General features: G+C 41.4%; 1 protein-coding gene across 1 annotated transcript in view; it reads left to right on the top strand.

Annotated features, from left to right (window-relative positions):
* Positions 1–26994, top strand: part of rnf123 (ring finger protein 123) — a 394669-nt gene that overhangs the window by 134297 nt on the left and 233378 nt on the right. The window contains exons 22-24 of the mRNA XM_080184629.1: positions 8643–8743; positions 10555–10753; positions 17233–17378. Of these exons, the coding sequence (XP_080040755.1) occupies positions 8643–8743; positions 10555–10753; positions 17233–17378 (446 nt within the window). The remainder of the gene's footprint in view (positions 1–8642; positions 8744–10554; positions 10754–17232; positions 17379–26994) is intronic.

Below are 26994 nucleotides of genomic sequence, written 5' to 3'. Positions count from 1 at the left end.
CTGGCTCCCTATGAGGGTGCTGGAAGTGAAGACGAGAGATTTCATAAGAAAGCTAGATGGTCACTTGCAAGGTTGGAACAGGTGAGTGGGACTGTTGGTTTGCTTGACTGAAAGCCAGTATGGACTTGATGGGCTAAACAGCCATCTTCTTGCGTTTAAGTTTATTTATTCACATCACAAATAAGCTTATGTTAACACTGCAGTGTAGTTACTATGAAAATCCCCTAGTCGCTGCACTCTGGCTCCTGTTTAGGTACCCTGTTGAGAATTTAGCACAGCCAGTCCACCTAACCAGCATGTCTTTCGGACTGTGGGAGGAAATGGAACCGCTGCAGGAAACCCATGTAGACACGGGGAGAATGTCTAACTCAATACAGACAGTTATCCAAGCTGGGAATTGATCCCGAGTCCCTGGCACTGTGAGGCAGCAGTGCTAACCACTGTGCCACCGTACTAACCAAATATAAGTAAATCTTGTTTCATTTGGAAGGAGTCTTTGAGTCCTTGGATGGTGAAAAGATATACCAACCCTTTTCCCTACAGTATGTCTAATGGGGATTAAGAAAATTATAGAGACATTAAACAAATATTTTGTTTCTGTCTTCATAGTAGAAAATACAACAATATTCAAGAAATAGTGGGTGACCTATTTAGAGTCCAATAAAAATGAGAAGCTCTTCAGAAAGTTTTTATAGTAATGAATTATTACAGGAGAAATTCATGGGACTTAAACATCGATAAATCCCCTGGACCTATTGGCCTGAGTCTTTGGGATTAAAAGCAGGAGCTTGAGAAAACCACAAGTGTGTTGGTTCTAATCTTCCTAAATTCTCTAGATTTGATAAGAGTCCCAATGGATTGGAAGGTGGCAAACATCATGTCTGCTATTTTAAAAAAGGAGGTGAGAGAGAAAACAGGGAACTACAGACCAATTGGCATGACATCAGTAATGGGAAGGTGCTGTAATCTATTATCAGGGATATGGTAACAGAACACTTAGAGAATCATAATATGATTAGCCAGAGTTGACATGGATTTATGAAAGGAAAATTATATTTGACCAATTTACTGGAATGTTTTGGGTTTGGAACCAGCAGAAACCACTGGATGTAGTAAATAATTTTCCACAAGTCTAAATATGATAAGGATCCATGTAAGAGTTTATTGCACAAAGTTTGGGCTGGTGGGATTTGGGTAATAGTCATAAAAAAATTATCATCAGCTGTCGCTTACATTGAGGATGACTCAGGTTTGACAGTTTCTGCCATGGGATTTTCATGTGATTGAATGGACTGATTTTCAATCTACAGTTTGTTGGGCACATGGGCAGGATATTCCACAAAGTAGTGGTATCCAAATGGCAGGATTTGCTTCCTTTTCTTTCCTCCTTCATTGCTGCTGTACCTCATTGTTAAGGTGTTTGGACTCAAAGCATGAAGCAACTTGATGGACAATTTTGAATGATTGGCAACAAACTCCTCCCAATCATTAATGGCAATGCTGCTGCACTTATGTTGGTAGACATTGAGTAATGGTAAATGGACAGAAAGCAGAGTGGGAATAAACAGGTACATTTTTGAATTGGCAGGCTGCGACTAATGGAGTACTGCAAGGTCAGTATTTGGGCCTAGTTATTTATGATCTAATCAATGACTTACATTGACCTCATTTTAACATATTCAGGAATTCTCATGATGTAAAGTTATGTGGGAAAGTAAGCTGTGAGGAGGATGTAAAGTAGTTGCAAGGAGATATAGACAGTTGAAGTGTGCGGACAAGGACATGACAGATAGAGCATCATATTGGGGAAATGTGAACTTATCCATTGTGGACAGAGAAATAGCTATGCAGATTTTTTTTGACAAGTGAGAGACTGGGGAATGTTGGTCCCTGTAGGTACTGCAAACATTTAGAAAGCCTTTACTCTTATACCTCAAACACACTTAATAATGACGAAGTATTGCTACAGTTATATAGGGCCATTGTGAGACCACACATGGAGTGCTATGTACAATTCTGGTTTCCTTATCTAAGAAAGTCTATGCTTGTCTTTGTGAAAGTGCAGTAATGGTCTTTTAGACTAATTGAGTGGATTGTCCTGTGAAGCCAGCTTGACCTATATTTCTTAGAGTTTAGGAGAGGAGATAAACTCATTGAAACGCACAAAATTCTGAAGGGGTTTGAGGGTGTAGATGCTGACAGGATGTTTGCCAAGTGTGGGAGTTTCAAAGTAATAGCCTCAAAATGAGGAAATGGAATTTTCTACCTGAGAGGTCTGTGAATGCTCAGTTGTTGAGTTCATTAAGCACGGAGATTGATACAAAGGGGATTAAGGGACATGGTATAGTGCTGGAAGGTTGAGATGTGATAATTTACCACAATCATTTAGAATGGTGGAGCTATCTCAAAGCAAACTCCTATTTTTTTTGCTCCAATGCTCCCTTGCCTTTCCCTCCCAGTGCCTTCATTGTCCCTCCTGTCCACTACCCACCTTCAGATAAGCTAAGGAAGAAATCAGATTGATCAGTTGGGAGCAGATTGGTTCAGGCTACTGATAAGTGCTGGGGAATTGGATTGTTAGAAGCTGAATATGGATGATGGATCAAAGATAATAAGAGTACAGGAGCCACAGCGTGAAAATCGATCGACAAAGCCAATTTTGTATCCATATATCCTGGACTCTCCATAGAAGCATGAAAATGGCTTTCAGGAATTTGTAAGACTGTGCTAAGAAATCTGAGGAAAAAAGAAATATTTGGTTAGAACTGTGTTGTTTTGCGTTTCCTGCCTTAATATTAGTTTCACTGGATACAGGTACAGGACCCAGTTTTTAACATTCCAAAATCCAGTAAGACACGAACATCTGGTAATTACAATCGCCATCAGACATTGCTGATCTGGTCACGGCACGCTGACCTCTGTTCTTTGGGACCTAGATCAATAGCGAAGCTGGCCTGGTCCATTCCTCATTCCTTTTCCTGTCTTGGCAGAGTCCTGCTCGGTAGAGATGGCATTAAGTTATTCTCTCTCCCCCTCCCCATCCCAGGACTGAAATCCACAAAATCCCATACCCAGTACCAAGCTTGCTGGATATGGGGTCCGGTGCCTGTAATTTAACAATAAACTAAAAAAATCATGAAGGTGATTCAACCCAAAAACACAAAGCAATTTGAACAAATTACGGGTTGCACAGTGGTTAGTACTGCCAGGTACCCGTGTTCGATTCTGGCCTTGGGTGATTGTGTGGGGTTTGCAAATTCTCCCTATGTCTGCATGGGTTTCTTCCAGGTGCTTCGATTTCCTCCCAAACCCCAAAGATATGTAGATTAGCTGGATCGGTCATGCTAAATTGTCCATTACTGTCCCAAGATGTGTAGGTTAATGGATTAGCTGTGGTAAATGCGTGGGAATTGGGGGTGGGGGGAGCTTTTTCCAGGAGTGCAGAATCAATGGGCTGAATGGCCTCCATTTGCATTGTTGAGATTCTGTGGAAATGGTTGGGTTGATAACTGCTATTTTCCAGTTTCAGTTTGGCAGCTTTGAAAATAATTAATCAACTTCCCTATTTTTCTGATTTTTGTTCTTCATCAATACATGCTGATTGAATCAAGCTGTTTTTGATCTGTATGCACTTAGTCAATCGGATATTTGTTAACAGCAAATGTGTACTTTAACAAGTCGCTGATTTTTTAACTCTGAAGGTGCCTCTCAAATCACAGTTTCACCCTAATGCTGTTGCCATGATTTAAGCTGCCAAAGACAACAACAATCCCTCAACATCCAGCGGAGTTATCGTTGATCAGAAACTGAACTGGACTAGCCATATAAATACTCTGGCTATAAGAGGAGGTCAGAAGCTATGAATTCTGTGCGAATCTCAAAAGGCTGGCATGCAAGTGCAGCAAGTATTTGGGAAAGCCAGTAGAATGTTATCATTCATTGTGAAGAGAATTGAATACAAAAGTATGGAGTTTATACGCCAGTTGTACAGGGCGATGGTGAGAGCACACCTGGAGTATTGTGTACAGTATTGGTCTCTTTATTTAATAAAATGTGTAAATATGTAAGAAACCATTTAGAGAAGGTTTACTAGATGAATGCTAAGAATGGGTGTGTTGTCTTATGAGGAAAGGCTGGAAAAGTTAGGTTTGCATCTACTGGAGTTTAGAAGAATCAGAGGCAAACCTTTAAGGTCATGAGGGATATTGACAGGTGGATGTGGAGAGGATGTTTCTTTTTGTTGGAGACTCTAAAGCTAGGAGCCATTGTTTAAAAATGAGTCACTCATTTAAGGTGGAGATTAGGAAAATTTTTTTCTCACAGGGTTGAGAATCCTCAAAGGGCAGTGGAAGCAGAATCTTTTAACATCTTTAAAGAAGGGATAGATAGATTCTTGACTAACAACAGGGTGAAAGGTTATCAGGAGTAAGCAGGAATGTGGGGTTGAAGTTGCAATCGGATCAGCCATGATCTTATTGTGAATGCTGGAGCAGGCTTGAGGGGAAGAATGGCCTGCTCCTAATTCGTGTGCTCTCACGTTTGCATGTGTGACTCACCTCCTGACTCCACAAAACTATCCACAATCTATAAGGCACAAGTCAGGATTGCGATGAAATGTGAACAGTTCCAACAACACTTGAGAAGCTTGATACCATCCAGGACAAAGCAACTCTCTTGATTGGCATTCCTTCCACATTCGCTGTCCCCACCATTGATGCACGGTGGTAGCAGTTTGTAGCATCTACAAGATGCACTGCAGGAACTCACCAAAACTCCTTGGACAGCGCCTTCCAATGCCACAACCACTATCATCTAGGAGGACCAAAGCAGATACATTGGAACATCACTACCTGCTAATTCTTCTGCTGTACTACCACTCACCATCCTGAGTTGGAAATATGTTGCCATTCCTTCACTGTCACTGGGTCAAAGTCCTGAAACTCTCCCTAACAGCATTTGGGTGTACCTACACCATGCACACTGCAGCAGTCAAGAAGGTAGCTCACCACCACATTCTCAAGGACAAGTAGGGATGGGCAATAAATATTGGCCTAACCAGCGAAACTTTCATCCAGTGAATTAATAAATTAAATAACAACCTAAATGTAACAAATTTGCTCAGCTAATGGATTTTGCATTACTTTTTAACTGTTAACTGGGTTATCAACACAACTCTGACACTGTTTGCTTATTTATGTTGCAGTTATGTTTTTTGCACTATGTTCCACATTTAGATTTGCAGTATTTGCTTATCATGTGTTTACTCTTCCCTCCACTGTGTCTCTTCCTTTGGTGCCTGTTATTTACTTGATCACCGAAGATAACTAATTTGTCCCACTGACCTTTGTAAATTTTACTATAGCTTTCTTTGTTGTTGCGCGGTGGTGCAGTGGTTAGCACTAATGTCTTACAGTGCCAGGGACCCAGGTTTGACTTCCAGCTTGGGTCACTGACTATTGGAGTCTGCATGTTCTCCCTGTGTCTGCGTGGGTTTCCTCTCGGAGCTCCAGTTCCACCACCACAGTCCAAAGATGTGCTGGTTAGGTGCATTAACCATGATAAATTCTTGTTCCGTGTACCTGAACAGGCATCGGAATATGGCAACTAGGGGATTGTCACAGCAATGTCACTGCAGTGTTAATGTAGGCCTACTTGTGACCCTAATAAATAAACTTTAAAAACTTTAAAACTTTATTGTTTGGGAGCTTTACCTGCTGCTGAGTTTCCATTGACCCGTGTATTTCAATGAAATTCACATCTGGCTGAAAAGCTTTTTCCAGCTGCCATGGCCAATATCAACACTAAAGTACCACTATCTCCTGCAAGCAAATATTGATCTCTTTCAGAAATAAATGAAACCGTGTGGAAACTTTGGAATTATTGTCTTCGGCAGGAATGTAGCACAGATATACCAGAATGAGGGATTGCAGAGGGTTATATTCCTTGAAATTTAGGAGATCCAGGGCTGATATGATTGAAGCTGTCAAGTTATTAAGGGCTGTTTAGACAACCAAGAGCTAGGAAAATTGGAAAGCTAATTTTCAGGAAAACATTTACATGAAAGGTGGTGGCAATTTGGAACTTCCTTTCACAAATGGCAGTTGATTGAGTCTGTACTTAATTTTAAAGCTGAGACAGATTTCTGTTAAACAATCAGATATTAAGGGATAAATGTAAATTATATGGAGTTAGGTTACAGATTGGCAATACTCTTTTTGAATGGTGAAATGGGCTCCAAGGACTAAATGGCCTCATCCTATTCCTTTGATCTCCTTAGCACTTCTCAAAAGCTATACCCAATGTTGCACATGCAAGCATTAGTCACCTTCAGAAATACTTATTCTATATGCAACAATGCTATTGGTTCATAAATTCTGTTGAATGGTATTCACTGCAAAAATGAAAGATGTATTTTCCACCATGTGTCTCACTTTTGTTTGTAACTGTTCTTGCCTGGGTGTTGTGGGATAAAAAGTATAACTGTTTTGTAACATCCTTCTCACGCGCACAAGACTTTCATCACGTTTATGTTTCAGATCCAGAGCTTTTGCAAACATTTAGAAATCCCCCTAAGTGTAACAGATTTTCTGGTTTATTTTTAAAATATATAGATCAAAATTGAGCTTACTGAAGTTTATTTATTTATTAGTCACAAGTAAGTCTTACATTAACACTACAATGAAGCTACTGTTCTCCTTCAACCAATTATAAAATGAAAGGGACATATTACCAGCGGGTGGCTGATGACGGGTACTTTTGCTGTCTGGGGAGTTAGGTTTAGAGATGGTTAACGTGCATGTTTTGACAGATGGAAAGATGGTTAAGCACTTGCTAAATACAAACAGTTTAGAGTTCCATGTGTGCTGGAATATTAGGGAATCTGGTAATGTGGATTTTAGAAGTCACGGTATTATCAGGGTGGGAGTGCCAGCTCCACTTCTGTGGCTGATGCAATCAAAGTTCATTCATCTCAAAGTTGTGCTTTGATATAAGAGGAAGGTGACTAGCTGCAGTATGCACAATCTGCAGAGTCACTGTAATCCTCAGCAAGGTTACTTCAACAGAACATCCCAGCCCTCTGTTCGCAAAAAGAGGCAAAGGCAGCAATTGCATGCATACACCACCAGCTCCATGTTCCCAACCTAGTTGCAGGTATCCTGAGAGGAACATATCTTGTTACTACTGGTCAATGTCTTGGAATTCCCTCATTAGCAGCATTGTAAGTCGATCAAGAAGAAAGCTTATGACCATCTGCAGGGGAACCAGGGATGTGCAACAAATGGGGCTTTGCCAGCATCAGCCACATCCTGAGAACATTATTTTAAAAAGACGCATTTATAACCTGGGAGCCCTGTCCTGGATTTCTGTTTGCATTTTACTGTGACAATAATGCTTCTATGAATAATCTTCTTCAAGAATCAGCTCCTTTAATTTATAAATTCAGACTTCCAATATTTTGTTCCTGTCCCATAATTTACTTTCAAAATCTGTCCCTCCAAAAACCTTGTGTGAACAGCTAAGACCTGACTTGTTGTATTACCCCTTTGTAAGATTCTATTTATAGAAACTACCTTGTTTAATATCCTATTATGTTTTTGTGTTGTATCTATTTAATAAATTAACCTGCTTAGCCTATATGCGAGAGTTTAGTAGCACAAAATCTTTTTTCCATCTCCTGAGGTGACTGGGCTGTGAGTTGCAGTTACACATTCTCCTGCAAGTGACTTGCAGCAAATATAGTTAGCCTGGGCTGTGTCAATAAAACACAGATGTCTAAGTGCATAAATGACTGTTGATTTAAAGAAACTGAGCAAAAGAAACTTACTTGTGCAAAAAACCCAAGCGAAATTGTCAACTCAAACCACAGACTTTCTCAAACAGAGCAGGCTGATTATATAGGGATAACCCCTTATTGGTGTTTCCAAATAATCAGTCTTTTGGAGAAAGTGATTTTTCTCCTTTTATTAAACAGTTTTCTATTATTCCTAGCTGTGTGACTCACCTAAGGGAAGGAAATGGCAAATGAAGAACATTGGTATTATTTGAATGGTTTGGGAGCTCTTTCTGGTTTGGGAAGGACTCTGGGAATACATTACTGCCATTTGATTAGCTTTACACTAGGCATTAATTTCTCATTGTTATTTTATAGTTTTTACTGTAGACAATGAGGTATAAAATACAATAGAATCCAACAGTGCAGAAGGAAGCCATTCGGCCCATTGAGTCTGTACCGATCACAATCCCACCCTGCCCCCGTAACCCCATATACTAAGGGACAATTTAGCATGGCCAATCTGCCTAACCCACACGTCTTTGGACTGTGGGAGGAAACCCACGCAGTCATGGCGAGAATGTGCAAACTCCAGACACAGTGATCCAAGCTGGGAATTGAACCCAGGTACCTGGAGCTGTGATGTAGCAGTGTGAGCCGTGCCACTGTGCTCAGTTGGACCAATTAAGCTGCTTCTGCCATGTAGATGTTTGAAGCTTTAAAAATGTGACTTCTTGAGGTCACATTTTCAGATATGTTGTAACAGTGCGGTTACAGGCTTAAATTACATAAATATTTTGCATTACAAACATTAGGATGTGTACGTGTGAGGGAATAAAGAAAGCTCTATACTCATCTGTATCTTTCATAGACGATCTTGCATCAAAAGCCAACATCATCATTGACCCTGCAGAGATCTCCGCTATTTCAATGGACGATTTGGATGAAGATGATGAAAATGTAACTCAGCAGGTATAAAACCACAGTGTGGCCTTTTCTGACTTTGTGTAGCTTGTTTTATTTGTTAGATCCCAAAGAGGTGCCGAAACAACAGCTGCCTTACCATAAAAATTGTGGAGCGGGTTTGAGTTTGAGATTCTGACTTCAGATCCTTAGATCAACAGGGCAATTATTCGTCAGAAGTTTGTACATTTTTTTTCTTAGTGCTAGTAGATATTGCAAGCATTCTTTAATTTACATTGTGCAAAGCATCTGAAACTTCATATTGCGCAAGTTACTCACCATTAACCTTTACCTGTAGAATCTACACTGTCTTTGTATCAGGGTGCTGTGTTTAATAGTATCTGCAGCAGTCAGGACAGTCAGTCCAAGAGGTCCATAAAGATGTTGATGCTTTTTTTATGAGCCTAACATTGTTTGAAATCAATGAGTCACTCAAAAACTCTTCTAACAGGCAAACATGAATGCTGCATTATGCTTATCTACTACCCCAGGAACTCTCTTTGACTGTAGCAATGTGTTAGCCAATTGTGCAAACAGAAATCTGCAAACACAATGTTCATTATCCTGCATACCAAGAAGGTGCTCAACTTCAGCTGGTAATTATCCAATGGATCCTAAAACATACAGGAAGCGGAGGTTATGGCAACCCTGAAGGATGCAATCACAGACTGGACAAATTCAGCAGATCAGATGTACCAAGAGAGTAAGGAGCTAAAGAATGAGAGCGCACCTAAAGCAATTATGTTGGGTATTCAACAACACATCAAATGGAACACCTTTAGATGCACAGTGCTAAGTTTGTAGGACAAATGCATAGCAGAAATCAAAAAAACTCAGGCTAAATGAATGTGAACTTGAATGCATTCATAAATTAATAGCAATATTAGGTTCTGCAGGGAGAAAGGGAAAAAGGTTCAATTGGGTAAACAGCCACATTCAGCAGCATGTTTAAAGGGTGATCAGGTGGGCTGAGGAATACCGAGAAATGTATAATGTTGTTGAGGCAAGATGTAACCATGCTACAGTAATACCGAGCAGTTGGAGAAGAAATGAAAGCTGCTTATAGTCTGAAAGCTGAAGGTTGCGCATGTGTTAGTAAATTTCCTGAGTGAGGTTTTTCTTCACGCGTTTCAAGGGAAGGCAATGAACAACATGCTGTCCCTCAACAGGGTTAACCAAGCAGAATTAATGGATTTTATACACAAAATAAAAATCTGAGATGGGCCTGAAGGGCTCCAAGCAAGTACAGTCAGTCTTCAGGTATAGTGAGTATTCACCTTGGTGTTTGAGAAGTACAGAGAGAAATCATATGCGGCACTGATGATCATAATGAAGGAATTACTGGACACAAGGTGGGGGTGAGATGGGGGGGTGCCAGCTGATTGGAAATGGGGAAACATGGTGCAATTACACAGAGGCAACTATTAACATTAGTCTTGTTTCATTTCCTGTAAAATGATGACATTTACTATCAAGTGTAAACTTGTGGATTATCTATGGAAGCGATAGCTCTGAGGCTGTAGGGAGTAAACCTGAAAGCTACAAATAGAATAGAGTGAAGCAACCAATTTCAGTGTGAGGTCACCACTAATTCTCATTTCCATTGATGACTTGGATTCTAAAATGAAGCAAATTTCTCAAATTTGCAGATGGTACAAATTAACAAGGGCGGTGACATCAGAAGTTTAAATATTGCAGAATGAGTTGGCAAAACATGAAAGTGGGCAGGGGAGATCCATGCATGTCAGTAATTTTGATCCCTTGTGTGACACACTCTTACAGTTGGTTTCTGCTTTCTTCTACATTTGTTCTAAATCCAGCAGAGACCGGGTGGTGCTGCTGCTGCAGGTGGGGGTGCTCTTGCCAGGCCAAGTTGGTTAAGTTCACCAACATTGGGACGAGCTAATAGATTCCTAAGCACAGCAGCTGTGAGTTTGATGAATCCCCGTCGATCCCTGGCCACAGTGGAAAAAGTGAAGGTTCGTACTCTGACTGTGGAGCAGAGGACAGAGGAGGACAGTAAGTATTTCTCAAATGCTCAGTTTGATGTATGTTTACAATATAAATAGTACATAATCTTGAATGATTGCAGCAAATCTGACATCAGACATGATGTTCTGAGATCAGCTTTGCAACAAGCAATGATTTCAATGTGGATTTGGCGAGTAAATGCTGCGTGTGAGGCAGTGAAGACTTCTGGTCATGAAAACAAAAATGCTGGAAACACTTAGCAGATCAGGCAGCATCTATGGAGCAGAATAAAATTTTACATTTTGTGTTGATGCCTTTTCATTAGAACTGGAAGATGTTAGCAATTATGGAGACACATAAAATAATTATTTGTTGAATGACACGTTGTTGAACAAGGACGATGCAGGAAAAAGCAATAGGGACATATCAATAATTTTATGGAGGACAAGAATGAAGATGGATGATGGTACAAGGTAAGTGGGGATTGTATTGTGGCAAGTAAAGAAACAAAAGATGCCTCCAGCAAAGTTGTAAATGGTTGCAGCAAATATTTTGATAGCTTAGTACACAGCAAGAAGTCGTACTACCGGTATATGGAAGTAGTTCCTGGTCTGCAGATATGCCTCACTCTCAAGGTCTGATCTGGGAGATCTGCTTGAACTTTTGGTAGGTTAAACTTCCAGCTCCATCTTGGCTGCTGCTGTTGGTTTTTTAGACCCTTTTGCAGGGTGTGAGCGTTGTTGGCTAGGCCAGCATTTGTTGCTTATCCCTAATTGCTGTTGACAAGGTGATGGTGAGCTGCTGCCCTGAACTCTTGCAGTCCGTGTAGGTACACCCACAGTGCTGTTAGGGAGGGAGTTCCTGGATTTTGACCCGGAGTCAGTGAAGGAACAGAAATATATTTCCAAGTCAGAATGGTGAGTGACTTGGAGGGGAACATTCAGATGGTGGTATTCCCATTCACTTGTAAAACCATAAGACATTAGAGCAGAAATTGGCCATTTGATCCATCAAGTCCGCTGTCCCATTCAATGAGATCATGACTGATCAGGTATAACCCTCAACTCCACATTCCCGCCTTATCTCCATAACTCTTGATTCTCTTACTGACACAAAATCTGTCTATCTCAGCCTTGAACATACTTAATGCTCCAGTCTCCACAGTCCTCTGCAGCAAAGAATTCCACAGATTCTCTACTCTTGAGAGAAAAAATTCCTCTTCTTAGGCGACTCCTTATCTGAAATATACCCTCTGATCTCAGACTCTCTCCAGGGAAAACAAAAGCTCAGCATCTACCCTGTCAAGCCCCCTGAGAGTCCTATATGTCTGAATAAGGTCACATCTTATTTTTCTAAACTCCAATGAGCATAGGTCAACCTACTCAACCTCTCCTCATAAGAAAATCTCTCCATACCTGGGATTAATCTAGTGAACTGTCTGGCCTGCCTCCAATGCCAGTATATCTTGCCTTTGATAAAGGGACCAAAACTGTCTGTAATATTCCAGGTGTGGTCTAATGCCCAACAGACTAATCATTAATCACTGTTGGCAAATCCTGAATCCTGTTGCAGTAGGTAACACCTTTCACGGTTCCACCTGTACTTGTGTCCTGTTTCAGGTTCATGAAGCAGGCCCTGTGTACACTCCCTGAAGAAGTGCATGTCAGGCAGGTGCAAAGCATAATTTTCTCTGGGTGCTCCAGTTTCCTCCCACAGCCTGAAGATGTGCTGTTTAGGTAGATTGGCATGCTAAATTGCCCCTTAGTGTCCAATGATGTGTAAGTTACATGGATTAACCAGGTAAATGTGTGGGGTTATGAGGATAGAGCAGAAGGTGGATCTGGGTAAGTAGCTCTTTTGGAGAGCCAGTGCAAATTCAGTAGACCGACTGGCTACCTTCTGCTCTGTAGGGATTCTATTGTGAGGCTTTGGGAAGCCAGGAGGTGAATTACTTGCTGCAGAATTCCCAGCTTCTGACCGGTTCTTGTAGTCATAGTATTCTTCCCGCTTAGAAAGATTCTTTCTAAGTGGGAAGATTCTTCCCGCTTAGAAAGGATAACAGGACTAGAGGGCACAGCCTTAAGATAAAGGGGGGGCGCAGTTTAGATCAGAGTTGAGGAGGAAATTCTTCACTCAAAGGGTGTTGAATCTCTGGAATTATCTGCCAGTTGAAGTGGTGGAGGCTACCTCGCTAAATATATTTGTCACGGGTAGATAGGTTTTTGATAGGGGAATTAAGGGTTATGGGAAGACAGCGGGAAAGTGGAACTGATCCACTTCAGATCAGCCATGATCTTACTGAACGGATGGGCAGGCTTGAAGGACTAGATGGCCTTCTCCTGCTCCTATTTCTTATTATGTTCTTATTTGTTTGGCTGGTCCAGTTTAGTTTGTAGTCAATGGTTATCCCCTTGATGTTTATAGCGGGGAACTCTGTTAAGGTAATGCCATTGAATGTCAAGGATAAATGGTTAGATTATCTGTCGTTGGAAATGGTGTGATGACACTATGCTATTAATATATTTTGTATTTAAGGGGTAACTGTTTTCAGAGACTGTTTTGTTACAAGCAGTTGGTTTGTCTGGCAGGAATGCAGCAGATGCTGAGACAGCAGGATAATTACACATTTCAGCCATTGACTGTTTATTTAGTAGAAGGTCTAATGAGGTGTATTTTTTAATGGAAGTAAACAGGTGAGTTAGGTACACAGAGACAGAGTCATGTGATACTAGAAATAGGAGAAGCTAGGCTTGGAGGATAAAACAGTTTCATTTTCATTTTAAAATAAAGGGAGTTGCTGCCTGGAGTTGGCTGAAAGAAAAGGCTCTCGCCATCTCTGTCTCTCTGTCTGTCTCTCTGTCTGTCTCTCTGTCTGTCTCTCTGTCTGTCTCTCTGTCTGTCTCTCTCTCTGTCTCTCTCTCTGTCTGTCTGTCTCTCTGTCTCTCTGTCTGTCTCTCTGTCTGTCTCTCTCCTCCCTCCCTCCCAAAGTTTTCTCAAAGTTCTAAGACTATAAGACTATTAACAAAGGTTAAAGTAAGTATGCCTGGGTTTTGCTAACTATGTTCAAAGTGTGTTTTAAGTCTGAGAAATATTCCTTGATCGGAATTGGTATATTGATAAGTTAGAACGTAGCATTATTTCCTTCCGTATTAAGTATTTTTCAACTGCTAAAGATTAAGCTAATTTATTTACAAAAGTTAAACTGTGCTGATAAATAGTTTGTTTTGATAAAAGCTCCTTTGTTTTGTCAATAGAATCGCGCCTGGAGTGAAACATCTTATTCTCATATTTATACCAAAATGGAAAATTATTGGGGTATAGTCTGGCTTTATACCTTGGGGTTCTGATCTGGACCCAAACAATGATCAGTGTTGGACTTTTGTATGGTGTGAATGTTACTTGCTGCCTAAACGCCCAAGCCTAATTGCTGTCCCGTTATTGCTGAATGCAGGCACAGACTGCTTCAGTATCTGAGGAATTGCAAATGGTGCCTTCATAGAATCATAGAATACCTGCAATGCAGAAGAGGTGATATGGCCCATTGGGCCTGCACCAACTCTCTGACAAAGTATCTTAACCAGGCCTTCTCCCCTACCCTATCCCTACATATTTACTATGGCTAATCCATCTAATCTACACATCATTGGATACTAAGGGGCAATTTAGCATGACCAATCCACCTAACCTGCACATTTTTAGATTGTGGGAGGAAACTGGAGCATCTGGAAGAAATTCGTGCTTTGCACCTGCCTGGTCTACGTTTCTTCAGGGAATGTGCACAGGGCCTGCTTCATAAGCCTCAAACAATGCACAAACATAAGGTGAAACCATGAAAGGTGCAACAGGATTTGCTAAAAGTGATTATAGATTAATCTGTTGGGAGTTTGGATACAGTCAGCAAAGAAAACAACACCGTAAAGTCTGTGAACTGTCCACAAATGCTGTATTACTGACATTCTCACAGTGAAAAAAGGAATGTGCAACAGTAAAAAATGTTTGTGACCCACCTAACGCACTGTCAGTAAAATTGAAAACAGTAACTAAAATAGCTTAATATACAGAGGATACTTTTAATGCTACTGAAAGATGCACTCAAATGTTGGTCCTGTTGTGAGGTGCCACTCAAGTCTTAATACTTTGATTGAATTGATGCACCATTACTGAGCCGGTGTGGTTCAGTTTGATTAATATTGTTTTCTCTTTGTGTCTTGACAATAATCTGACGCTCTTAATCCACTTGTGTGTTTTTCTGCAACATTTTAGTTTAATTGCTATTCGGAAGCCTCATTAAGATTTTAAGCTTATAAAATTGACAGTTGGTGCAAGGAAATTGTTTATTGTCACTGGATTTAAGAGTAGGTGAGTGAATCTTTTCAGCAGCTGCGTTGCAGACATTTTGTTCAAAAGCATAATGATACTGGTGTGAAATTATGTGTTCTTTGCACAGCCAAATAACATAAGAACATAAGAAATAGGAGCAGGAGTAGGCCATCTAGCCCTTCGAGCCTGCCCCGCCATTCAATAATAACATGGCTGATCTGAAGTGGATCAGTTCCACTTTCCCGCTTTCTCCCTATAACCCTTAATTCCCCTGTCTATCAAAAACCTATCTACCCGTGACTTAAATATATTTAGCGAGGTAGCCTCCACCACTTCAACGGGCAGAGAATTCCAGAGATTCACCACCCTTTGAGTGAAGAAGTTCCTCCTCAACTGTGATCTAAGCTGCCCCCCCCCCCATGAGGCTGTGTCCTCTAGTCCTGCTATCCTTTCTAAGCTGGAAGAATCTCTCTACCTCTACCCTATCCATCCCCTTCATTATCTTATACGTCTCTATAAGATCCCCCCTCAGCCGCCTTAATTCCAACGAGTGTAGACCTAGTCTATTTAGTCCCTCTTCATAGTCCAACCCCCTCATCTCCGGTATCAGCCTAGTGAACCTCCTCTGCACTCCCTCCAAGGCCAATATATCCTTGCGCAAGTGCGGCGACCAAAACTGCACACAGTACTCCAGCTGTGGTCTCACCAGTACCCTGTACAGTTGCAGCAAGACCTTTCTACTTTTATATTCTATCCCCCTCGCTATAAAGGCCAACATTCTATTCGCCGCCTTGATCACCTGCTGCACCTGCAGACTGGGTTTTTGTGACTCGTGCACAAGGACCCCCAGGTCCCTCTGCACCGTAGCATGCTGCAGCTTTTTGCCTTTTAAATAATAATCCCTCCTTCTGCCAAAGTGGATAACCTCACACTTGCTAACATTATACTCCATCTGCCAGGTCCTCGCCCACTCGCTCAGCCTATCCAAATCTTTCTGAAGACTTTCCACACCCTCCACGCAATTTGCTTTTCCACTCATCTTCGTATCATCAGCAAATTTCGTCCCCCTACACTCAGCCCCCTCCTCCAGATCATCTATATAGATGGTAGGTAGCTGAGGCCCCAGCACCGATCCCTGCGGCACTCCACTAGTCACCAACCGCCAACCAGAATAACACCCATTGATATCAACTCTTTGCTTCCTATTAGACAGCCAATCCTCTATCCACGCTAACACCTTACCACCAACTTTGTGCACCCTAACCTTCTGTAGCAACCTTTTATGAGGCACCTTATGAAACGCCTTTTGAAAATCTAAAAACACCACATCCACCAGTTCCCCTCTGTCTACCGCACTAGTCACATCCTCATAGAAATCTAATAAATTCGTCAAACACGACTTCCCTTTAACGAATCCGTGCTGCGTCTGCTCGATCAAACCATTCTTTTCTAGGTGCCTCGCTATTTCTTCTTTGGTGACGGATTCTAGCATTTTTCCAACTACAGACGTTAAACTAACCGGCCTATAATTCCCTGCCATTTGTCTGCTATTAAACAGCGGCGTGACATTAGCCATTTTCCAATCTTCCAGCATTTCCCCGGAGTCCAGTGAATTTTGATAAATAATCACGAAGGCATCTACTATCACCTCTGCCATTTCTTTCAGAACCCTGGGATGCATTCCATCTGGTCCTGGGGACTTGTCCACCTTCAGTCCCATTAGTCTATCAAGCACTACCTCTCTAGTGACAATAATCGCATTCAGGCCCTCAACTCCTACTATCCTTCTGTCTTTAATATCTGGCAAACTACTTGTGTCCTCCTCCGTGAAAACCGAGGATGGAGGGACACGTCTCATACACCTGCATGATTACTGGTGGAGCATTGTAGTGAAAAAGATACAGTCCTGTTCTAGATGGGATCACACTTGTGCTAGCTTGATGACCTATGCTGAAGCTGAGCCACTGTCTCTACTCCAGTCTTCCTACTACTGTCGAATGCACTGATGAACAGCAAGATGTCAAATTTGAAGTTCCACTTCTTATTCCCCAGTGCCTGGTCTCAGAGATAGTTTGGCTTGATCTGTCTGCAGGATTAGGCTTGTGGCTGACTCACAAAGAGAGTGACTATAAAGCTATCAGACTTGTGTGATTATTTGTAGTCCGATTTGGTGCTGGTACATAATGATACTTTGCTTCTCCTTACAGTTGAAGGAAGCCACGGAAACGATGGCCTGTTATTAGGGCGTCCCCCTGATGAACCAGATCACCCAATCACAGAGAAATCTTTACTGGAAATTTTAGACGGAGCTATCATGATGTATAACCTGAGTGTGCACCAGCAGCTTGGCAAGGTAACATGCTACATTTGTTTCAGGAACTGGTTTGATTGCACTGAACCCTGTGGAGTTTTCCCCCTGCTCCTTTAAAATGGTGCCATGAGATTTTTTACAACGACCTGAGAGGGCAGATATGGCCTTGGTTCAATGTCTCATCAGAAAGATCTCCAACGTTGTAACTCTGCCTCAGCACTGCACTGGGATGTCAGCCTGAATCCTCAAGCCTCTGAAGTGGGATTCGAACCCACATCCTTCTGATTCAGAGGCAAATGTGCTACCACTTGAGTAAAAACATTGCGTTTATATATTGCTCTCACACCTGTCAGAGATATAGAAATGCCTTACAGTATTTGAAGTACTTTTGAAGTTTTGTCACAATACAGGAAACACAGCAGCAATGTTTGTACTGCAAGCTAACAGGCAGCAATTTGATAATGAGCTTTTTTTTGTGATGTTGAATAATAGATAAATATTGACTAAGATGTCAGTTCATCTGCTCTTCTTTGAAGCAGTGCCATGGGATCTTTTACATCCAGTGAGCAAACAATTGGAACTTTAGTTTAATGCATCATCTGAAAGATGGCACCTCCAACAGTGCAGCACTCCCTCTTTGGCCCAATTTGTCCATGGAACCCAGTTTTTACCACTAAGCAAGTCGCAATTGCCCATGTTTGGCCCATATCCCTCCAACTGTCCAGATGCTTTTCAAAAGACAAAATTGTACCCACCTCTACCACCACCTCTGGAAGCTCGTTCCCACTCACTATCCTCTGTGAAAAAATTCCCCTCTGGACCTTTTCGTTATCTCTCCCCTCACCTTATAGCTATGCCCGCTGGTTTGAGTCTTCCCTGCCTTTGGGAAAAGATATTGCCTATCTACCTTATCTATGCCCCTCATTATTTTATAGACCTCAGTAAGATCACCCCTCAGCCTCCTATGGAAAAAAAGTCCCAGCCTATCCAGCCAGTAGCATGGTAGTAAATCTTTTCTGCACTCTTTAATAATATCCCTTCTATAATAGGGCAACCAGAACTGTACATAGTATTCCAAGTGTGGCCTTACTAATGTCTTGTACAACTTCAACAAGATATTCAAACCAAGCATATCAAATACTTTCTTCACCACCCTGTCCAGCTGTGACTCCACTTACAAGGAGTAGTGAACTTGTACTCTTAGATCTCTTTGTTCTATAACTCTCTCCAACGCCCTACCATTAACTGAGCAGGTCCTGTCCTGCTTCAATCTGCCAAAATGCATCACCTCATATTTATCTAAATTAAACTTCATCTACCATTCATTGGCCCAATTGATCAAGATCCTGTTGCAATCCTAGATAACCTTCTTCACTGTCCACCATGCCACCAATCTTATTAACTATGCCCTCTAAATTCTTATCCAAATCATTAATATAAACGACAAATAAGTGGATCCAGCACATATCCCTGAGGCACACCACTGGTCACAGGTCTCCAGTTTGAAATCAGCCCTCTACAACCATCCTTTGTCTGTTATTGTCAACACTGTAAAAAGACTGACAACACCAGGTTTAAGTCCAACTGATTTATTTGATAGTAAACTCACAAGCTTTCAAGGTTAAGCTCTTCTTCAGGTGAATGGAGAGTTCTGGCCTCAAGTAGTAAACTCACAAGCTTTCTGGCTCGAAAGCTTGTGAGTTTACTATCAAATTAATCGGTTGGACTTGAACCTGGTGTTGTCAGACTTTTTACTGTGTTTACCCCAGTCCAACGCCGGCATATCCACATCATGACTGTTATTGTCAAGCCAGTTTTGTGTCAGTGTAGATTTTTGTGCTCAATCCCGAGTGTGGGACCAGAACCCACAACCTTGTGACTCAGGTGAATTACATCTTACACACTTTGGGACATCCTGAGATTATAAAGGTGCTTTTTAATGCAAATCTTTCTTTAACACAGATTGCAGGACATTTAATTGTTAAATATAAAGCAACAACAGATCCAAAAAACAATAGCATGATGAAGGTTCACAACTTCAAGGAATGGTAGGTATCCCAAGTGACTTTGATTAAACTTTCAGAGTTAACTTTCACAATAAACTGTAGGCTCAGTTCCAAATGCAAATGATGATATTTTGCAGAATGAGTCAAAGGGTATTAAAAATGTAAGAAGTACAAATAAGTAGCAGGCAAGTAGGAGATGCAGCATTTGAAGAAACTCCTTATGAAATCGGCCTTGTGTTGGTATGACGAATTCTATGCCAGAGAACCTGGCATCTAAAATAGGGTAAAATATTAGAGGGCATCCTGAAAGAGAGGACAGTGAAGAACTTCGAAAGATATAGACTAATTAGATTGAGTTGGTAAGGGGAAAGATAATGGGCATGGGGGAATAAGGGAAGTTCTGTTTGGATTTTGGAAAAGCATTTAATGTAAAAACAAGGAATATGGCAAACAAGGTGTACGTTTTAGGGTATGCAGGGATGGTATTGAACTTGTATACTACATGTTCCATCCAAACTGGGAGATGTGTGTAATTCTGGCTATTGTTTTATAACAGGGAAGAAGGGAGAAAAGGGCATCAAAACTAAAAAAGCTGGGAACATTTATACTGGAAACTTGGTTGATGCTTCCCAGATGCTGTACTGCAGGAAAACTGATTCCAAATAAATGATGAGACAACCTCAAACTAATTTGCTCCTATCTTCAGAAAGGAATTTAGTACCAGAAGTTCCAAGAGAAGTAGGTTTTAGTGAGGAATTGAAGGAAATCAGTATGAGTAGAGAAATGCTTTTGGGGAAATTGATGGAATTGAAGTGGATAAATCTCCTGGGCCTGATAATCTTCATTCCAGAGTGCTTAAGGAAGTGACCTTGGAAATAGTACATCCAATGGTGGTCATTTTCCAAAATTTTTTGGAATCTGGACTGGTTTCTACAGATTAGAGGTAGCTAACGTAAGTCTGCTATTCAAAAAGGGAAGTCGAGAGAAAACAGGAAACTATAGACCAATGAACTTAATGTCAGTACTGGGGAAGCTGCTAGAGTCCATTATCAAGGACTTCAGCAGTGATATAATCAGACAAAATCAGCATGGATTTACAAAAAGGAAATCATGCTTGACCAATCTATTGGAATTCTTTCATGTAAAGAGTAGACTTGACTGAGGAGAACTGGTGGATGTGGCTTATTTAGATTTTCAGAAAGCTTTCGACAAGGTCCCAGAAAGCAGACTATTACGTAAAGTTGAAGTGCATGGGATTGTAGGTAGTGTCTTGAGATGGACAGAAAGCTGGTTAGCAGAGAGCAAGTAAAGAATTGGCATAAACAGGTCTTTTCCGATAGGCAGGCAATGACTAGTGGGGTACCACAAGGATCTGTGCTAGAACTCTAACTATTCACGTTATATATTAATGATTTGGAAGAGGGAACTAAATGTATTATCTCCAAATTTGCAGATGATACAAGGTTAGGTGGGAGGGTAAGCTGTGAGGAGGATACAGAGATGTTTCAGCATGATTTGGACATGCTGAGTGGGCATATACGTGGCGGATGCAGTATAATGTGGATAAATGTGAGATTATCCACTGCAATAGCAATAATAGGAAGGCAAGTTACTATTTGAATGGGTGTAAATTGAGTGAGGTGAATACTTAGCGAGACTTTGGTACCCTCATGCATCAGTCTCTGAAAGTAAATGCTCAGATACAGTAGACAAGTAAGAAGGCAAATGATATGTTGGCCTTCATAGTGAGAGGATTTGAGTATAGGAATAGAGATGTTTTACTGCAGTTGTGTAGGGCATTGGTGAGACCACATCTGGAGTATTGTGTGCAGTTTTGGTGTCTTTATCTGAGGAAGGATGTCTGCTATCAAGGGAGTACAACGAAGGTTTACAGGCTGATTTCTGGGATGGCAAGTCTATCATACGAGGAGAGACCAAGTCAGTTACGATTATGTCCACTGGAGTTTAAATGACTGAGAGGGTATCCCGTAGAAACTTATAAAATTCTGACAAGGTAGATTCAGAAATAATGTTCTCAATGGTGGGGGAGTCCAGAACTAGGGATCATAGTTTGAGGATAAGGGATAAACCTCTTAGAACTGAGGTGAGGAGAAATTTCTTCACCCAGAGGATGGTGAATATGTGGAATTCACTACCACCAAATATAGTTGAGGCCAAAACACTGTCTGATTTCAAGAAGAAATTAGATGTAGCTTTTGGGCTAAAGGGATCAAGGGATATGGGAGTGAAGGCAGGATATTGAATTAGATGATTTACGAAATGAATGGCAGAGCAAGTTCAGAGGGCCAAATGGCCTACTCCTGCTTCTATTTTCTATGTTAAAGGGATGTGGATTTTTGTTGGGGCGGGTGGGGGGAGGAGAAAGAAAGGAAGGAAGGAAATTCTTCAGGGATTTGGACAGGTGTTTGCAAATGTAAATGATCAGGAGCTTGAAGGGAGAGCCTAGAATATGGATTCCTTTTGAACTTTGGTACCAGCCAGGTGGACTGTAGTGATAATCTCCACATGCCGATGAGCATTCAGCAGACATAATGAAACCTTGAGTTCTAATTGCAGCTGGAGCAAGCAGTCGCACTTTAATACTCTGCAGGGCACAGTATTAAAGAAGGATTGCTAACTGAGTACCATCCACTATGTCCAATGTTGTACTTTGTCATGCACTAAATAGAGAAGATGGAACATGCAAGGTAACAGGTGTTCAATTTTATCAGCTTGTTGTTTTGATGAATCAATTCCTGGTATACCTGGTGCCTCTCGAGCTACATAACTGGTTGTCTTTCTCTAATAGAAAGATACCTGCATTCCCTTGCGACTATGGCTCATTATCTACCTATCTATATCTGGTGTGTCTGCATGTGTGATGACCATGCCTGTCATTCAGCAGGAGTCTTGCTGGAAATTGTGTACTTTTGCCTGAGGGTAACAACCTCTTTCATGTTAAGTTGCAAGTATTTTTTGGAATTTCTTGCTCACTGTCACTCTCCAGGAAGTATGCAGAAATTACCACAGAAGAGGGACTCTCCCAGTGTTCAGTGTTAGCAATAGCTATCTATTAAAGTTAAAAATGAGCTGCTTTTGTTATTCTGAAAACATGGATGTCTCTGTCCTCTATAGTTGTTTCTCCCAACACCCCAGAGAGAAATGGTCTTGGTACGAGTTACCTGGATTATAATTGGAAGTCTAACATCTGGAAACGCTCCAGTGATAGCTATGTGTCTGTCTCCAGTATGTAGTGGGGAAAATTTGCAACTTGCGCCTGGAGTGTAAAATTGGCATTCTGGACTGACAAGCAGCTTTAGAAACTACCTGATATTCATTTCTACTGATGTCAGTATGCTATTGTCTACCCCAGTGACTTAAGCTGCAGTGGTTTGATATCATTCTTTTTAAATGGGATATTACTGTTACTTGTGCTAATTCTTTCCTCTAGGCATCAAATTGACATAATGCCTCATGCCTCACATGGTGCCAAGTGAGCCACAGCAGATAGTGATGTTGAGAAATAATTAGCTGCTGACTGGAAAACAGAAGTTGATTAACTGGAAAAGCTGGTCAACTTGTTGTAACAGCTACCATTAGTCATCACTTTATATTACTCATTGACAGGCGCACTGAACTTTTCTAGTGTGGAATCCCAAACAAAACAGTGTTCTTTGTGATTTTGCAGCTTCACTGAAAGTAATTGAATTTTAATTTATTTGTCAGTTGATCACCTGCAGAATTAACTAAATGTAGTCTTGAAGTGAACTGGGGTTAAAATGTGAGCAACAAGTAGAGCAGAACACATAGACGTCATTAAAATCATTTAAATGCCATACTTTCTTAGTATGGCGAGGGGTGGACAGAGATTGGTTTACTTCAGGAGGCCCACACGAGTTTTCGTAGTAACAGCAGGCAGGCTTATTGTAGGTGTGCACTGTACAGGCTTCAATTCCCCAACTATTGGCAGCCTGTGACAACCTCGATGATGATAGTGATCATGTGACCCTCCTCTTAAAAGGGCCATGCCATGCACAGTAATTCCCCAATACACGTTCTCTACCATTACTTCTAATGTTACCCTCGATCACACAAATCTGGGTACACATTAGGCTATGCAACTGGACTAAATGGTGGATTTGTGGATAGTGATCAGGACCATCAGAGGGTACAGCAGGATAAAGATCAGTTGGAGACTTGATGAAGCGATGGCAGATGAAGTTTAATCTGGACAAATGTGAGGCAATACATTTTGGAAGGCCTAATACAGATAGGAAATATACAATAAATGGTAGAATATTGAGTATTGATAGGCAAAGAGTTCTGGGTGTACAGGTACACAGGTCACTGAACATAGCAATGCAGTTGGAGAAGGTGGTCAAGAAAGCATATGGCATGCTTACCTTCATTGCCTGGGGTATTGAATTTAAAAATTGGCAAGTCATGTTGCAGCTTTATACAACCTTAGTTAGGGCACACTTGGAACATAGTGTTCAATCCTGGTCGCCTCACTACTAGAAGGATGTGGAGGCTTTGGAGAGGGTACAGAAAAGATTTATCAGGATGTTGCCTGGTATGGAGGGCGTTAGTTATGAGGAGAGGTTGGAGAAACTTGGTTTGTTCTCACTGGAGCGACAGAGGTTGAGGGGAGACCTAATAGAAGTTTACAAGATTATGAGAGGTATGGACAGAGTGGATAGTCAGAAGCTTTTTCCCAGGGTGGAAGAGTCAATTACTAGGGGTCATAGGTTTAAGGTGTGAGGGGCAAGGTTTAAAGGAGATGTACAAGGCAGATTTTTTACACAGAGTAGTGGATGCCTGGAACACGTTGCTGGGGGAGGTAGTGGAAGCAGACATGGTAGTGACTCTTAAGGGGCATCTTGACAAGTACGTGAGTAGAGGGATATGATCCCCGGAAGGGAGGGGGTTTTAGTTGGGCAGCCTGGTCGGTGCAGATTTGGAGGGCCGAAGGGCCTGTTCCTGTGCAGTAATTTTCTTTGTTCTTTTGTCCAAGTTGTGCAAGAAACAGCTCTCAATTATATTTTCATTAAAATAGCCTTGCAGCAGCATCAGTGGGAATGGAGATTGGTTTGAAATCAAGACTGCATAGGAAACTTTGTTCCTCCGTGCCCCCGCATCTTACACTCACAGTCAAGGCCATATCGCACACACCACGTTTTCCCTCCTGTTCTGAAGACAAAGTTGTAGTTTCACCCATCACTCCAGTGTCTCACCAAACCCATCTAAGAGGCCAAGCAGGATTAATAGACAATACTACTTGCTGTTGATCACCCCAGTGTTGTACTCAGTTTGCAATCTTGGGTTAATTGTCCACAGAGCAAAGAGGAAGATGAGAAAGTGTGTAAAATGTCACTGCACAAGTACCAGACTGAATTCACGGTGTAGATGCCCAGATGAGAATTCAATTTATAATTATTGCTTAGAAGGGAAGGCATTGATTCAGGATGGCAGTATTCTGAGAGAATGAAGAGGCAAGTGCTGCAGGGACCTTTCAATATTGGACTTATAAAAACAAGATGTCATTCAATGCTGACATTCCAGCAGCTGGGGATATCTTTGCTTTTTTCAATTTGCACCTGTATGTCAGGTAGATCAAGTAAGATGATCCATTTTGTCACAAGGATTGAATTTTAAATATGATTTACTATTAATAGTTCTGTCAGGAATTGGAATCGAAATAAATGACAAAAAGCAGGTCACTGGAAAGATATTTAACCTGTTTCTCCCCCTCCCTCAAACTATTAGATTTGCAAAGTTATTCCTAAAGGTGTTGCAATCTCTGGTTTACAGTAGAATGAGAATGATGCCACTTGAAGGTCTAGAGCACATTCACGATAACATGTAGAAAATAACTGCACAGGGGATCACAGGAAAGAGTAGAAATGTTGTATGGAATTCAGTAGTTAGGGAGATAAGCAACCACCGACAGGAATCTTGCATGTTGTGTTGCCTTCTAGTGCCAGGTTAAAGGTCATCGCCTAGATGGGGACAGAATATTTTCCAGGGGTAAGGAAGCAGACAAGATGTTGTGGTTCACATTGGAACCAGCAGGTGGTATGTTAGCCTTTGTAACAAAGGGATTGAATTCAGAGTAAAAAAGTCTTGCTGAAATTGTATAAGGCCTTGGTGAGACCACATCTGGATTATTATGACAGTTTGGCTCCTTTACATAAGGAATGATAGTTACTTGGAGATAGTGTAATAAAGGTTTGTTAGATTGCTTCCTGGATGACGAGATTGTCCAGTAAGGAGAAATTGAGTAGACTAGGCCTATATAGGCAAAGAAACATAGAAAATAGTAGGAGTAGGCTATTTGGCCCTTTGAGCCATTCATTATGATCACTAACTCAATACCTGTTCCTGCTTCTCCCCATATATTTGACCCCTTTAAACCCAAGAGCTAAAGGGATCTTGAAAATATACAATTTAATGCCCAACTGCTTTCTGAGGTAGCGAACTTCAGAGGCTCACCGCTCTCTGGGTGAAGAAATTTCTCCCCATCTCAGTCCTAAAATATTTATCCTGTGACCCCTAGTCCTAAACTCTTCTGCCATTGGGAGCATCCTTCCTGCATTTACCCTGTCAAATCCTCTTATAATTTTATGGGTTTCGATGAGACCGCCTCTCCCCTCCTTCATTCTTTTAAATTCCAGTGAATATAATCCTAATCAACTCGATCTCTCTTCGTATGTCAATCCCGTCATCCCAGGAGTCAGTCTGGTAAACCTTCGCTGCATTCCCTCTAGAACAAGAACATCCTCAGATAAGGAACTGCCCACAGTACTACAGGTGTGGCCTTACCAAGGCCCTATATAATTGCAGCAGGACATCCCTGCTCCTGTACTCGAACCCTCTCACTATGAAGGCCAACAGACCATTTGCCGCCTTTACCGTCTGCTGCACCTGCATGCTTACTTTCAGCGACTGGTGTAAGAGGGCACCTGGGTCGTGTTACACATTTACCTTTCCCAATCTATAGCCATTCAGATAATCTGCCTTCCTGTTTTTGCTACCAAAATGGGTAACCTCACATATATTGTCCTGCATTTGTCCACTCACTGAACGGGTGGTGCTTTATTCATCTCAAAAGTGTAAAATCTCACCTGAACTCAACAGACTTTTCCATTGTCTGCCTCTCGCCCGTTCCGATTCCCATGGAGGGTGGGACGGTGAAATTCCAGCCAACTTGTCCAAATCACACTGAAGCATCTCTGCATCCTTCTCACCCTTCCACCGTTTGTGTTGTTGGCAAATTTGGAAATACTATATTTTGCTTCCTCATCTAAGTCATCAATATATATCGTAAATAGCTGAGGTTCTAACACTGATCCCTGTGGTACCCCACTAGTCTTTGCCTGCCATTTGGAAAAAGACCTGCTTATTCCTGATCTTTGTTTCCTGTCTACCAACCAGTTTTCTGTCCATCTCAATGCACCACCCTCAGCCCCATGTACTTTAATTTTACTGGCTAATCTCTTATGTGGGATCTAGTTGAAAGTTTTCTGAAAGTCCAAGTAAACCACATCAACTGGCTCCTCCTCATCAATGCGACGAGTTACATCCTTAAAGAATTCCAATAAATCTGTCGAGTGTGATTTTCCTTTTGTAAATTCCTGCTGACTCTGTCTAAT

Source organism: Carcharhinus amblyrhynchos, chromosome 3, assembly GCF_965287045.1.
Source record: "Carcharhinus amblyrhynchos chromosome 3, sCarAmb.v2.hapA, whole genome shotgun sequence".
Lineage (NCBI taxonomy): Eukaryota > Metazoa > Chordata > Chondrichthyes > Carcharhiniformes > Carcharhinidae > Carcharhinus > Carcharhinus amblyrhynchos.
The sequence above is the reverse complement of the archived record's forward strand: the minus strand, read 5'-3'. Positions and strand labels throughout refer to the sequence as shown.